At 34.8% G+C, this 15779-nt stretch overlaps 1 protein-coding gene across 2 annotated transcripts in view; it reads left to right on the top strand.

The window, feature by feature from the left end:
• Positions 1-15779, top strand: part of LOC127683492 (rho GTPase-activating protein 20-like) — a 785040-nt gene that overhangs the window by 757483 nt on the left and 11778 nt on the right. The window contains exons 1-7 of one of the 2 annotated variants that reach the window (XM_052180769.1): positions 6696-6722; positions 8013-8076; positions 10461-10634; positions 12111-12289; positions 12547-12708; positions 14421-14530; positions 14930-15119. The exons of the other annotated variant lie outside the window; for it this stretch is intronic. Of the exons in view, the coding sequence (XP_052036729.1) occupies positions 6708-6722; positions 8013-8076; positions 10461-10634; positions 12111-12289; positions 12547-12708; positions 14421-14530; positions 14930-15119 (894 nt within the window). The 5' untranslated portion in view covers positions 6696-6707. Of the gene's footprint in view, positions 1-6695; positions 6723-8012; positions 8077-10460; positions 10635-12110; positions 12290-12546; positions 12709-14420; positions 14531-14929; positions 15120-15779 lie in introns of those variants that run through there. 2 annotated transcript variants of the gene reach the window in all.

Raw genomic sequence — 15779 nt, forward strand, 5'->3', positions numbered from 1 at the left:
GATTAATCTTAAAAGTCTCTCCATTGTCAAGACCCTAATCTTGTTTTTCACTTTTAACATTACAGTTCAAAAGAACAGAAAGATCGCTGGTATTATTTTATCAAAAGGTATTTTATTTGTAATTATACTTTAATTCTGTACTGATATGGGAATTGCAGTCGATTATTCATTTCTTCCTTAAAAATATATTTCATAGCCTGTCTCCAAATATGTTGCTGATTAGATGGTCATTGGATACTGCTTTGGATTCTCCTGTCTATTGTATATTTCATTTAACTTTCAGGAAGTTCTGCATTCATTGTCTCCCCTTTATATTGGAGTAAACAGTACTCTTCAGTATTTCTTTGTGTTTGACTCCATAGATGTTATTTTACCATGTCTATTCAAGCCCTCTTGTATTTCCTCTTTTGAAGTAAAGCAGATTTTTGCCTTTTCTTTGTGTATTAGTCACAGAACTTTCTCTAGAGCCACAGAATTTATGTATTTTTTTCCTATGTATTAAGGGAACTTACTGTAATGACTAACAGCTGTAGTCTAACTAATCCAACAATGGGCAGCTGTGAAAAGGAAGTTAAAATATCTTGTAGTTGTTCAGTCTATGAGGCTAATTTGTTTCACCTGGTCTATTGTATCTACTAGAATCTTGAAGAAGTAGATATTAACAAATGCTCTGGCAGTAAGTGCAAGCAAGCAAAGGAGAGTGAGCCTTTTTTCCAATGTCCTTATGTAGGCCTCCATCAGAGGGTGTGGCTCAGATTAAAGATGTTTACCACCCTGCTTATATCAGGACCTTGCTGAGTTCAGTCTGACCTTGAACTCAGATCCACTCCCCTCAGTCTTTAGGGAGTAAAGCTGGGTGTGTTCTATCTTGCCTGGGCCTAAGCTTTTCATGGCCCCTATGCCTCAAGTTTTTCATGTTGAGGTCTAAGTCAGAAGCTTGTGTCTTCCAGCCTCCAGATCTGTTTCACAGGTATGCACTCCATTTCAGACTTGTAGTTCATTCCAGATGGAGTCAAGTTGACTACAACCTTGTAAAAAAAAAGTTCTGAGGACTTTCTGTGCATCCTAGATCAATGTGCTATTACATGACCATGGTTTTGGCTTGAAACACTTTTAAATATTCCCTAATCCAATAGTGAATATTGCTGAACTACTTTCTTATATTTAACACCAAGATGATTCTTATAAACTATTAACAGCGATTAGCTTAAAATGAGATACTAGAAAATTAATTTTACTATATTGTGTGTTTTATTGTATTTGATCAGATCCACTAATGAAGCCAGGATGGGTATACAGAAAAACTTCTCAATGAAGATATTCACTGAGGACATCCCAAACTGTGACAGTGTATGTGAATACAAAACCAAACCTGATATTTCAAGTTCATGACTTGCAGAGAGACAGGCAGTTTGTAGAGTAATGGAAATGGGAGACATAAGGAGAGAGTGGAGGGGAGACATAGTGAGATTTATGTCTATAGAATATATATTTGTATGGCATGCACACATGTGACTTTTACATGTGATATATAGAAAGCACTGCGGCACAAGATTGATCCACAAGCTAAAGCAACAAAAAAGAGGAAATATTTTTCATAAGTGATTGAAAATTATGTCAGGGCATTGCATCAGCATATATTTCCAAGCCAAGTATTATTATACTAATTAAACTGCTTTTTCTCTTGAGTTGTTATTGCTTATATATTAACTCATGGGTTGTTCAACTATTATTTATTTTAAAATATTTCTGTCTAGTCATAAATAAATGTTATTTTATAATATAACCATAAAGAAATCTTAAACAGCAAAATATTATCAGGAATTAATTTGCTCTCCGCATCCACATGTTTTGCACCATTTTATCTCTTAAGCTCTGTCCTCTGCTCTTTCAGTATGTCTCTGTGCATCCTCACAACTGCTTTGGAAGAACAACTGCATAATCAGGGATCTTTATCTTAGTATTTATTTGAATGATCTAGGCATAGGGATTTCTTTTCATGTAACTTCTCCTTTGAAATCATTTTTACTAATTTACCCTTAGGGCATGTGTGTGTTTGTGTGTGTTTGTGTGTGTGTGTGTGTGTGTGTGTCTGTGAGTATGTCTGTGTGTGTGTGGTCATATGTGTGAATAGTATGTACAGTGATAGTCATGACCTAACACATATTACATAGTAGTTTTATCATTGAGTTATACACATAACTATTAAATAATTGTCTATTTTTTAGTACTTATATTATTGCTCATTCTCACTACTGTGTTCAGTGCAGATCAGAAACTTAACTTATGTAGCATGCAGAGCATTGAAGACCATCGCTACTGTAAAATAGAATAGAATGTAGCTCAAGAGGATCACAATCTCTCTGACTTTTATAAATGCTAATGTGTACAAAATGTACCTAGAGTCGATATTCTAACAAGTCACTGTTAAAATTTTAACACACTTACCAAGCTGTGTATAATGAATACCACAAAACTTGATATTCGTATTTTCTAGGTTATATAAAACAGTAAAGAGAAATTGTAGTATAAAAGTAATTACTAACCAGTGACATACATTAGGTTGACTGAAGCAGATGTGTCCTCAGGACAGCGAAGAGGAGAAGAGCAGATAGTCCTGTAGGGAACTGCTCTCTTGCCTCTGATGCTTGATTTCATCTATGGCAAATGCTCAGTATTGTACATGAGCAATCTCTCTGATGTCTTTCAACACCATGGTGACTTAGATCCAATTCCTGAAAAGTAAACATTTTTACTGATTTTTAACCACAACTCTAGTACTTTCATATATTATCCTTCCATAATTATTAAGAATTTTATAATTAGTAGCAATTTTTTAAATAATTAACATAATTATTACCTTTTGTGTAGTTCAGAAGATTGGTAATAGGTATGTACCTTATAGCTTTTCTTCACGAGATATGTTTGTTTCCCTTTTGTCCTTGAAGAGTTGTTTTCTTATTTTTATTATTAGATATATTCTTTATTTACATTTCAAATGATTTCCCCTTTCCTGGTTCTCCTCCCCCCCCCAAAAGTCCCATAAGCCATCTCTTCTCCCCTGTTCCCCAATCATCCCCATCACACTTCCCTGTCCTGGTATTCCCCTACACTGCTGTATCAAGCCTTTCCAGGACCATGGACCTTTCCTCCCTTTGATGTCCAACAGGCCATCCTCTGTTGCCTATGCCTCTGGAGGTATGGGTAACACCATGTGTACTATCTGGTTGGTATTTTTGTCCCTGGAAGCTCTAGGAACACTGGGTGGCTCATACTGTTGTTTCTACTATGGCACTGCAAACCCGTTTTGGCACTTTTTCTAGCTCCCCCATTGGGGGAGAAAGATAAAAAAAAAAACACATGGTCATTTCATTAGATGCTGAAAAGGCATTTGACAAAATCCAGCATTCTTTGTTGTTAAAAGTCTCGGAAAGAACAGGAATTCAGGGCCAATACCTAAACATAGTAAAAGCAACATACAGCAACCCAGGAGCCAACATCAACTAAACAGAGAGAAACTCGAAACAATCCTACTAAAATCAGGGAATAGACAAGGCTGCCCTCTCCACATTTATTCACTATAGTACTTGAAGCTCTAACTAGAGCAATTAGACATTAAAAGGATGTCAAAGGGATACAAGTTGGAAAGGAAGAAATCAAATTGTCACTATTTGCAGATGAAGTAACCTAAGAAACTCCACCAGAGAACTCCTACAGCTGATAAATAACTTCAGCAAAGTGGCCTGATATAAAATTAACTCAAACATATCAGTAGTCTTCCTATACTCCAAGGATAAACAGACTGAGAAAGAAATTAGGGAAATGACACCCTCCACAATAGTCGAAGAGTTGTTTTCAGAACATAAAAATATTCTTCTAATTTAAATAAATATCCTCTATCACTTTTCTTTCTCCATGTTCCCTCATGAATATTTAGCAATGATACTTCATATTTTTATCAATTCTTTGGTTGTTTTATTTGATTTTATGTTTATAGTTTGGCTTTTTAGGTTTGAGAGTTTTTGAATCATCTATGTATTTCATTACACTTAAGATAAACCTGTATTTTTTGCTATGGATGTATTAGGAAAATATTTTTTGCTATTCTTACTTAAGGATGTCTTTTCCTCCAATTTTTCCCTTTTTCTTATTCTTAGGATTGAATGTAGATCCCTCAGACTCTGTTCATATTTTAAAATATGTAGATGCAGATGATTTTACAATCATCTTTGATGTATAGAAATCCACTGCCAAATCACCTGCATGAATCCCAAGATATCCACAAACCACTCCCTAAGATGCCCATACCTTCTCGTACTCTTGACTTCAAATACAAATATATAAAATATTGACTATTTGACTTTATATTGTAGAGATAACAACTAACTGCACTGTCCTCATGAGTCAATGCTATGCCATGGCTGGAGGAGCACATTTTACTATATTCCCAGATGGCTTAAAGTAATCTGTTCTGAAATTCATTAGAGATAGCAACACCTCATTGTTTCACATCTAGTTTATGGATATATAATTTCAATATTTACAGGGTTTATATTTCTATCCTTTTAGAATAAAAAGGTATAGTTCCTTTTATCTACAATAAACATTTTTATGTATCATTGAACAATTATTGAAAGCCTATTTTTTCCTCAGAGTAGGAACATGTGATCTATTATAAGGTTAATCTTATCTCCTGAGAATTACTTACATATGCCTGGTTCTCTATGAGTCAAGAAATATATTAACATGTACAAAAACTCCCAGTTGCCTTTTCATTTTCATGCTTTAAAAACAGTATCTTTAGAATTATTTTGTTTAAAATTATAAACATCACCAGCATCAGGAAGAAATGCACCCATCTTTGCAATCATTAGGTAGAACTTAATATGTTCAAAATGCACTCAGAATTCAATATTTTACAATAAGGTCAAATAAAATCATATTTGAATTATTTTTCTATCTCTAGAAAACTATATTACTTTGTTGTTTTAAAATTATACAGAAGATTTAAGATATTAACAAAATATTAAAAGTTTTACTTTTCTTTAAATTAATTATGCATACTCTGTGTGTATGTGTGTGTGTGTATGTGTGTGTGTGTCTTCATGCATGTATGTATTTGTGTATGTGGTGTTGGAATTTGTCCTTCTAGCATATATGATTTTTGGGCCATGAGCTATATTTTCATCCACATCTACATTTTGAGCAAATGCACACATTGGTTCCATCCTATTTACATTACACCAGAAGATCAGAGATGTTCTTCCACATTCTAAGATGTTTTTGCATAATTCTTAGTATATAGATAGCAAGATGTAAAATTAGTTAGTGTAAGGTATCCTTATCCTTGTTCATAAAATTCAAGTTACCTGTCATGTTGCAGTAGGGACTTGGATAAATCTTCAGAAACACACACACACACACACACACACACAACATACTCTCTCACACACACACACAGACTCTCTCTCTCTCACACACACATACACACTCACACACAGACACAAAACATACTCTCTCTCTCACACACACACACACAAAGACTCTCTCTCACACACACACACACACACTCACACACACACACACACACACACAAAATTATTTTCAGGATAATAGATTATGCCCAGTGGTTAGAAAACAATAAATAAAAATGCTGTGAAAGATAATGGATTATGAAGTGGTTTCCTTTTTTCTTGTTTCAAGGTTGCTTATGGATAGCAAGGGGGCACTTGTGATATGTTTCTTATTTAAGGGACTGTTTCTTAGGCACTAACAATGCTTATTGCAGATAGCTGACACCTTAGAAACTATCTTCGTAAAGATATACCTACCTACTCACAGTCATACACTATAGTAATATATTAGAATTCGAGTACATCAGTGCTATCTTCTCAGATTCCTATCATTTTATTTCATGCTATTTACTTCTTGCTGTCTTCCTGGGTCTTTGTAGAAGATTCTAGCTGTGAGAAGCAAAAAATAAAAGCACCTTGCTTGTTTTGGGAGCATAAAGCAATAGAGGAATTCTAAAATGCTCATTTTGATTTCCTAGTTCTATCACCATTACAGATTTCATTACTGTATGTCTGTATACCATCTAACTATATACACAGCTTGACATGGAGAGAGTAATCACCCATCTTTGTTTGTTTTGTTTTTCATTTTCTTTTGTTTTTGTTTTTCTTTTCTTTTTTTATTGCAGTTTTGCTATTCATCCTGACTTTCCTAGAACTGTACACATGGTGTACATGAAAGTAAGGATGTAAGTGATGGAAGTCTAAACAGGGAGGAAGCAAAGGGTTGTGCTCTATTCCAACCACCCTCCCCCTACCTGTCTGCTGACATAATGAGAGAATAATCAGGATGCTGAGCTCCTGCACCCACGGCTACTCAGTCTTGCTTTATTATACACAACCTGTTACAGTTAATGTTTGAATATCAAGTATCCACATAGTTAATTTTGTGATAAATATGTTAGACTGAAAGTCTTCCAGAGATATCGCAAGGGAAGAAAAGAAAATGTTTATTTTATATTAGAGTTAGATTACAGATTTTAGATTATTAGTAATGATTAGACAATAACCAATTTTATACTTATGAGCTTCAACATTGTTTTATACCATTCTTCTCTGTACTTTTCATAGCCTTTATGCATAAAAGCAACAAACATCGATACAGTAAATGAAATAATTATGAAGTTACTATCAATGATGAGAATACCCGTAAGTTATTTTCAAGTTCTTTGGGGTTAAAATTGAATTTTCCTTTTGAGATTCACATATCTGAAAAGGTGTATGCATATAAATTATACAGATGAAACTTCATCATGATAAATTTGCATATTTTACAATCTTCTCCTTTTGGAAGTAAAGGCATCTATAATATAATAATCTAGAGAGGGACCTTTTTCTTGAATTTCTTGTCTACATTTCCAAAGAAAGGAAACTTATAGCCCTATGTTATTGTGTGTGGGGTGTATATGTGTGTGTGTGTGTGTGTGTGTATTGTTGAATTTCACTGTATATGTGTATATATCTCTCTATCACTTCCTGTGGGTTCGTATGATGAGTATCTGAGAAACAGAGAGTGTCACTCTGTTTCTCTGTCTCTATTGCTCTTTCTCTTTCTTACTCTTTCTCTCCTTCTATATTTGGGTGAGTAGATGTTTGAGTGTCTGCTTGAATGCATTTTTGTCCCTTAGCTTAATACTTAAAAACTCTATGACACACTTTCTTGGATTTACTCATGAATCAACAAGCAAGTACAATTAATGATAACTCCAATTAGATTATATTATCCTGGAGTTTGCTAGCAATTTCAACAGAATGTTCTATTTATATTATTGTTTCAATGGATCCATAATTCTGTATGCAATAATTATGTTGTGGAACTTCTTTCCAGTATCTGGCCTATTTTCCAGGTTAGACCCATCTTCATCTTCTCCACAGAATGGTTATCGCTAAATGAAAGCCAATGGTTGTGTGTACTCCTAGGCACCCTCAAAGCCTCTCTGTTTTTTGTTTCTTGGGGTTTATTTTGGCTATTTTTCTCACTGTTGCTGAAATAACTATATTTTTCAAATGTTCTTTATCAAGTCATCATAATCACAGTGAGTATATGACTCTATGGGTTCAAGGTTGTGTGTTCATGTCAAATCAATATTCAATATCCCACTGATAGACGGAGAGACCCTTGTGGGTCATTTTGTAATAATATTGGTCTTGGTTAGTGTTGATGGCCGAATGCAATTTCTTATTCTATAAGAATAAGACCAGTATTCTTGGTGGATCAATAGACGGAGTTTACTTCAGAGAGGAAAGGCAAGTACTTCTTGATTTTCTTCTGAAATCAGTCCTGATGACTCAAATCTGTGGTCAGAATATATGCCATTCATACTAGTCCTAATAATTTTCCTGCTAGAGAGCTGGAAATTGTAAGTAAAGAAAATCACTATATTATACAGGATTCTACTGTCAGATTATTTGTGACAGTTGGTTCTTTTTGGCTCTCAGAACAATGGAGATTACCAGCTCTGGTTCCATCCTGGCCATGCAGAAGCTCCAAGACCACTGCAAGGTAAGTACCAGAGAAATCTAAAGAAGGACTAGCTGAGTTCAATGGTCTATCCCTGAAATCTCAGATTTTCATTATTTAGATTTACATTTAAGTACATACTAAAACAAAATTTCTAAATATTATGCCATTCATTATATTTATAATAACTTCATTGTAGCCTTCAGGCACATTGATAACCTCATTAAGATAGAGTCTGTGAGCTGACAAAAAAATAACAGATTCTACTGTGATTTTCACTTGAGAAACTTAATTTTCCTAAAAAGAAAAACAAAACTCTGAATATATCATTTCTGAAGAAAGTAACAACAACAAAAAATGGGTAATCATTACACAAAATCCTACTAGCTAGAGAAATTTTTCATTGATTCCCAACAGTCACATGATAGCTCATAGGCATCCAAAACTATAGTTTCAGGGGATCAAATTCCCTGGTATGACCTGCTCAGTTATCAGGCTCTATATGGTACAACAGTATACATCTGAGCAAAACAATTACAAACAGAAACAAGTCTAAAATTTAAATGAAAACACATTCAAAGAATAATTCAGTGTCTTTGAGGAAACTGCGGTCACAAGACTTGTGTGTGTGTGTGTATGTGTGTGTGTGTGTGTGTGTGTGTCCAAAGATTTCATGTAAGTGGCAAAAAAATGTGGCAAGTTTAAAACTTATTCAATTTGCTTTGTTTTGGAGTTTTTGATCAGGGTTTAAAATCTGGAACAGTGGTAGGTTGGAGCAAACATCCCCCAAAGTTCTACAATGTGTCTGTGGACTTTGATTGTACATTTTTTTCTTTTTGTTCTTTTTAAAAGTCATTCCATTATCCATGAAATATATGGTTACAGGAAGTCCTTCCCCCTCCCCAAAGTCACCCACACTCCTAAGAGGAGGATGCTAAGTCCATTACCTGAGTCCTCACTGGGAAGGTGACAGTGTTGCTTCTGTGTAAATTGTGTACTGCATCTTTTTAAAAAATCTTCTGCCTTAGTACTTCTTTCTTTTTGTTTTTCGCTTCTGCATGGTCAGCTATTGTGGGCTCCACTTTTTTGTGCTGCAACTTGATGTATGAAGGCATTGGTCTCCCTGGGTGTGGGTTGAGGTGATGAGTCAGGCAGAGCTGTCCTTTACACTGACTTGTGACCATCTTAATAAAAGTGTACATGTTATAAACAAACATATTCTCTTTATTTTAAACTATGTAGATTCTGTTTCGTAATGAAAATTGTAAATGTGGCCATATGTGAGTCCATGTGAAATATGCAGTTCCCTATGACAAGCAATTTCCCCACTGAATGAGAGATCATATTCAGATTACTAGAGACTCCTTGACTGAATCACCTGGTGTTCCTTCTATTGTCTTTTTAAAAAATTTTCTCACTAGCTAAATTATTGCCAAATAAATAAGAGTAATAAAATGCTCAGAAGCATTTGGATAACAATTAAAATTCTGAGATCATTAAGTGTGCTTGCAAGGATTATCTTTTAAAAGTTAATTAAAATGTGAAATTTGAATGCATAAAGTGAACTACAGAAAAGAGACAGTAACAATGTTTTTTAGAGATCAGAGTACTTTGTTATTCAACATTTTCTCATGTATTATGAAGGACACTGGCAATATTTTGATTATTTGAAGGAAACTGAAACTGAACTACTTTTGTTTTTCTTCAATATTTATTTTCAGGATTTTAATACACTAGATAATAACCAGCTCAAACCAAACTGACACATTTGACTTTATATTTCTATTGAGTCCAAGAAGGTATGAAACTCCCAGTCCTTACTTTTTTAATCAATGAGTGCTGAAAATACAAGCATGGGCCAAAATCATCCAGTTTTTTTTTTTTTTTTTTTTTTTTTTTTTTGCTTTTTTTGCTTTTTATATGATGGACACAATAGCAGTACTCAGTCAGTGAAAAGACAAATGTGGATTGGCACATTCTAAATAAATTTATTGAGTGAAATCTGTGAACTTGATATCAGTTTAATTCTAAAATTTGGAAGATCTTTGTACATCATGAATTTTTCAGAAATCCCAAGAACTTACTGCTCTTGTTTGTGTCTCACTATCACTTTGAATGTGTATTTCAACCTACAGGCCATACACCTAAAACAGGCAGGTCTTAATACTGTCAAAGTAGAAACAACAAATGTGCTCATGTGGATCTAAATAAAGTGATAAATTGAAAAATTTCTCCTTGATTTTAGAGTTCTCAGCTTACACATCCTTACTTTATCATAATATTCATGTCATTCTCCTAATGCTTAGGGACAGTCTACATTGTCCAGAAGAAAGTTGAGACAGAAAATAGAGTAGTGCTTGCCAAAACCCATTGGAAGCTCACACTCATTATGATTAGTTTCAATTTATATTCTTTTCTTTTTATAGGTTATGAGTATCTACAGGAGGTCATAATGACCCACCTTCAACACACCTACAGTAGAGTAAATTCAAAAAATTCTACAGCTTTTCCTCTCTTGCCTGGATTGCTTAGGCAAGACCTAAACTTGGAGGGGCAATTCATTTTAAAGCCCCGATACTCAGCTATAAGCCAGCAGCAGAGTAAGTCGTCTACCTTCCTTCAAGTGCCCTCCTAGTTGCCATTTCAATTTTGTATAAAATATCAATGCATGTTGACATTGTTGCTTACGGGAAGGGCACTGCAGAAAACAAACCCAATACAATACGCCCCAGGTCTAGCCGGAGATCTTTATATTCTGACATCAAGTCTAAACTTGATTTTTTTGGGAGAATATCCCATTTGTTCCAGACAGATAGTCACCATAAGCTGGAATTCCAAGATGCTATATGTATACAAGTGTGTGGGCACAGAGCTTTCATCTCATTAGAATACAATTTCATGTTGTTTCATGATTAAAGCAGAGAATGACCTAAGAACTGCATTTAAATTATTGTAAGAGGCACAGAAAGGATATATGTATGGAACTGGATATAATCTGTGTCAGACTAAAGTAGAAGTAACCTTGGTGTCCAAGCTCAGACTCTAATCTCATTTTCAATTACACTAAAAGCATATTTTTGTGTGTCTTCTACACCTGCAGTTGGATTTCAAATAGACTTAATACTTAAGTTCTGGGGCTTTTGAAATTGTCTTAAGGACATTTTTTTCCAAAAATATTTTCTTGTTTTATTATTTTATTATTTTCCACATTACTCCTAAGTATCCCCTTCATTGCTTTAAATTCTTGCTTTTCTAAAAAAAGTCATTGTGTGTATGTATGTGTATACATATGTGTGCCTAAATACATGTCTATACAGATGCATACTTACACTAAAATTGATATATCCTATTCAGACTGTATCATATTACTTGTGTTTTTCCAGTCTTATTATTTTGTTTTGGACAAATAGTCAAAACTTTCTATATTGAGAAAGACCGTTTAATTTATATTTTGTTATATGACTCTTTTATTTACTTTTAATACTTTTGTTTTAAGTACCATATAAGTGTTCATTATGGTCTAGTTTTTGAAAAGATGTCTTTGAAGAGAAAAGTAAACTTTGATCTCAGCTTTGAACTTACACTACAGGAACCAGGGTCCCGAGTTTGACAAAACAGGCAGTCATGTATGCATTCCCATGAAGGAGGAATAATGCTGATGATAGAAATGTAACAATGGTCCTTCTAAAAGCTCATCAAGAAATCTAAGAATTGGAAGCGCTTCACTATGACATTTGAAGAAAATATAAAACTGATTGCTGTGAATAAAAATGAGGGTAGCTATGAAAATGGATATGACTTAGTGATACAACTGCCTGTACATAGTTCAGGGAACTTGCTCAATTGCATATCATTTATCTTATGATGCAGTGCAACATAATCTTGTGAGAATTCCCATGGGATCATGTCTTAGATACATCTCACAGATTAATAACAATGTAGAGTATAGGGAAGAAGAATATAAAGATGCTACAGGACGCCTAATCCATGACAACAGGGACATTATGCAATTGAAATTTGGTTTTTTAAAAGGCCATATTACAGGATTCCAGGTAATGATCTTATCTCCTCCTTAGAATCAACGGAAATACTGAAGAAGAAGGAAAGAACTTATAGGACACGATGCTTCCCCAGGGCCTATGTGCCCCATGAGGACCAAGGGTACACTGTCCCAAAAGTTAAGAAGAAGGGAAAACTCTTTGGTAGAGAGTTGAATTGGATCTGTAAGGATGGAAAATGGCCCACCGAAATTCTGGTAGGACTCACATGATTCACTTTTGGCTTTCCTAAGGAAAAATCTGATAAAAAGACCAGTGTTGCCTGATCTTTCAGAGTTAACAGTAGGGTGGGATTTGTACAAGTAAAGATTGAGAGTCCAAACCAGTTTGCAGTCCTTCTTGCCCATGCCAGCCCTTTCACTGCACCTGTGCACGCCATTGGTCTGCTTCTCCTGAGCCAATAGTGCTGGGCACTGCATAAAGAGTGACTGGTATTTCCCTTTCTTTCTCTCAGGACATCCTCTCCCTCTTAAGAGAAAAGGGCCCTACAGCAGTAGGTATATTTAGTATAGCTCCTAGTGATGTATTGTGCAAAGGAGTGAAAGAAAAACTCGACTCTGGGCAAAAGGTGAATATAAGAAAACACTCGGTGCACCTGGCAAGCTGGATTCTAAAGGTAGGGATCGTCCTAGCATCACATAGCCTCTGGATTCCTCTGAGTCTACATGAGTAGTTTCCTTCATCATGCATTCCCTTGAGTGATAGTAGATACATAAGAGGGAAATCTGGTAAGCTAAAAGGTTCTTCTGCTATTCATCACATAAGGAGTAGGGACTCAAACAAATATCCAGTCAGAATGAGCAGTAAAGTTACTAAAGTATCTTTCCTTTGATTTTCTCATGTGGCCATGTGGATGGTCACTTCATACTTGCATAGGAATGTCACCTGGTAGGCATGCCAATTCAGATGCATTTGACTGCCAGAGTTCTTCATTCTCTGTCTTGCACTACTGTTTTTCTGAGAAGCAGATTTCTCTTCCTCAGTATAGAGAATGTGACTCCTACATGTAACTCTTTGCTACACATATCAAGTAGGATGTCATAATCTGCTTGTCTATATCTCACAAAATATTGGTACAGAAATGCAGGGCCTCATGGCTGTGAAACAAGTATTCTTAATCAGTCTGCCATACCTTCACCACCATAAAATGATACTTTTTATTTGTTATTTAAATTAAAATTCAATTACATCATTTCACTCCTTCCTTTCCCTTGCTCTAAGTTTGTTTCCCCTTAGACTCCTACTTCTGCTAAAATACATGGCCCATTTTCATCTTCTGTTATTATTATATAGATAAAAGTGAGCCCACAAATATGTTCAAACAACCTAATAAGTCCATTATCATTGGTAGTATATGAACTATTTCTGAGGTAACTATGATTGGCTTACAAATTAGGGGCTTCCCTTTGAGAAATACAAATTTCCTCACTCTTTGTAATATGTATGTGCATGTAGTTCTTTATCTAGAAGTTTGTTTTTACAAGATTTATTCATTCCCATTTAGAATTACTAACATTGATGACTTTTGTTCAGAAATTGTTTTGACAAGCATATTACATTGTTGAACTATCAAATGTGAAGCCTCTCCCACATTTCTAGGACTCCCAATGTCAAAGCAGATTTATTGATCTTCTGGTATATAATCTTTCTGACTCTTTTGACCAATGTTTGCAGCCCAGGGTTTAGGAGTTAGCGTATACTATGTATGCAGTTTGGCTTGAAGCCACAGGATATTTTGTTTTCTGTACCTTGAATAGCTGTGGTTTTTCCATAATAGTTTCCATGCATTGCCAAGAGTACCTTTGCAAGCTACATTATCTGTAAAAATTATCTTAAATATTTGGAACAGACTATGGAATCATGCTTGTTTAGAGAAACTGTGATATGACCTTCTCTAAGAGCCATGACCTCATATCTTCCCATGCTTCTAATAGTGGATATGATTTTCTGCACCTCAGAAATTAGATACTAACATAATATGGGTTTCTTTGTTATAGTTATCATCGTTGTATATTTCTGTCATGTAAAAATAGTATTTGGTCTGAGGTATTGATCTCTTAGGTATGCTAGTTCGCTTAGTTGTCCACTAGAGGACTTCGATCTAAAAAGAGATTTTTCAGCAATCCAAGCACATTTGAACATCAGCTCTTAGTTTTCCAGTTTTTATGGACAAATCTTACTGGCCCTACACATCAGTCAACATTCTACCTTGGGGAATGTCGGGGAGCTGTGAAGAAAGTTGGGACTATCCGAAATTTTAGAGTTGAATAAGTTTTCAGTAATCTCCATAATTTGTTTTCTGCAAAATATTTCTTCTCTCTATATAAGGAGTTTCTTCAAATGATTAAAGGCAGTCTATTGACCTCTCAGCTGTATGAGCACTGGCTTTCCATACCCGAAATGGTCAGCAATGAAGAAAAACTATCAACAGCAAAGAGGTAATGGCTGGCGAATTGTGTGAACAACATCAACCAAACAGAAGTAATATTTGCTTATACACATTAGAGAATATATATCCCAAAAATATTCAGTAAAAATGCTGCCAGCAAAAGGTTTCAATTGTTCACAAACATGGAATACATTTGCAAACAGAGGTGTGACTTAGGGAGTCACAGTGGACCATGCTTATGATTATCAGTTTTGTACTACACTTAAATTTGTCATTTTGGCCCCACCCCTACCCTGATTCTGGAAAAACATTTAAGCAATATTTTGAATATACATTGTTACTTTCCTTTTATTTATGGAGGTCATTTCAAAAGATATAATTACTTTCCCCTTTTCTATATTTATAAATTGAGTAAACTTGTTTTTAACATAACTGTCTCTTTGTTCAGGCTTTTAGAAGAACTCCCGCCACTGAATGCTGCATTCCTGAGACAGATGTTTAGAATTCTAAATAAAATAGCCAGAAATTCCTCGATAAACCACATGCCAGCATACAGTCTCTCTGCTGCAATAGCGCCATTTCTTTTATGCCTTCCTAGATATGGAAATAAAGTACTGGCTACTGATATTTCCAAAAAGGTAATTGGCCATTTACTTTAAGCCTAGCTTTGATAAGCCTTTACAATGTGACAGAAAGACAGTATTACCCTCAGAGTCTGAGTTACTTTGTTGTTGATGATGATGATTTTGGCTTTGGTTTTGCTTCATTTTGTAAAATAAGTACATGTTTGAATGGCTTTCTTTTGGAGAGGAAGAATCATTGGTGCATTTTAAGTAAGTAAAATATGAATAGGTATTTGAGCTCAATGATGCAGTTTTTTTGTCAGTTGTGACTTAGAATATCCTTAGACGAATCCAGTGAGAATAAATGCTGTGAAATGAAAAAAAAAAAAAAAAAAAAAAAACCCTGGGTACTGGGTTCACCAACCAAGAATGAATTCTGATGTAATCAGTGTAGAATTTGTAAAATGCTACTTGTTTTCATGATGGTTTCCTCAACAAAACAAAGGTAATGCAATTTTGGATCATTTTTATCAGGTATGGTTATTATGACTCCTGATTTCTGTAATTAAATATGGCCTTGACCTCTTGATGCTGGTTATCATTGGTTTAGAGAATTATAGAGTAAAGTATTCTATGGGACCTGCCTTTCAAATATTATAATAAAGTACCAGAATTTTTACAGTATTGGTATCAAATGGTTATTTTGATTCTCAGTATTTGAGCTTCTGATTCACT

The sequence above is a fragment of the Apodemus sylvaticus genome, chromosome 4 (assembly GCF_947179515.1).
Source record: "Apodemus sylvaticus chromosome 4, mApoSyl1.1, whole genome shotgun sequence".
Classification (NCBI taxonomy): Eukaryota; Metazoa; Chordata; class Mammalia; order Rodentia; family Muridae; genus Apodemus; species Apodemus sylvaticus.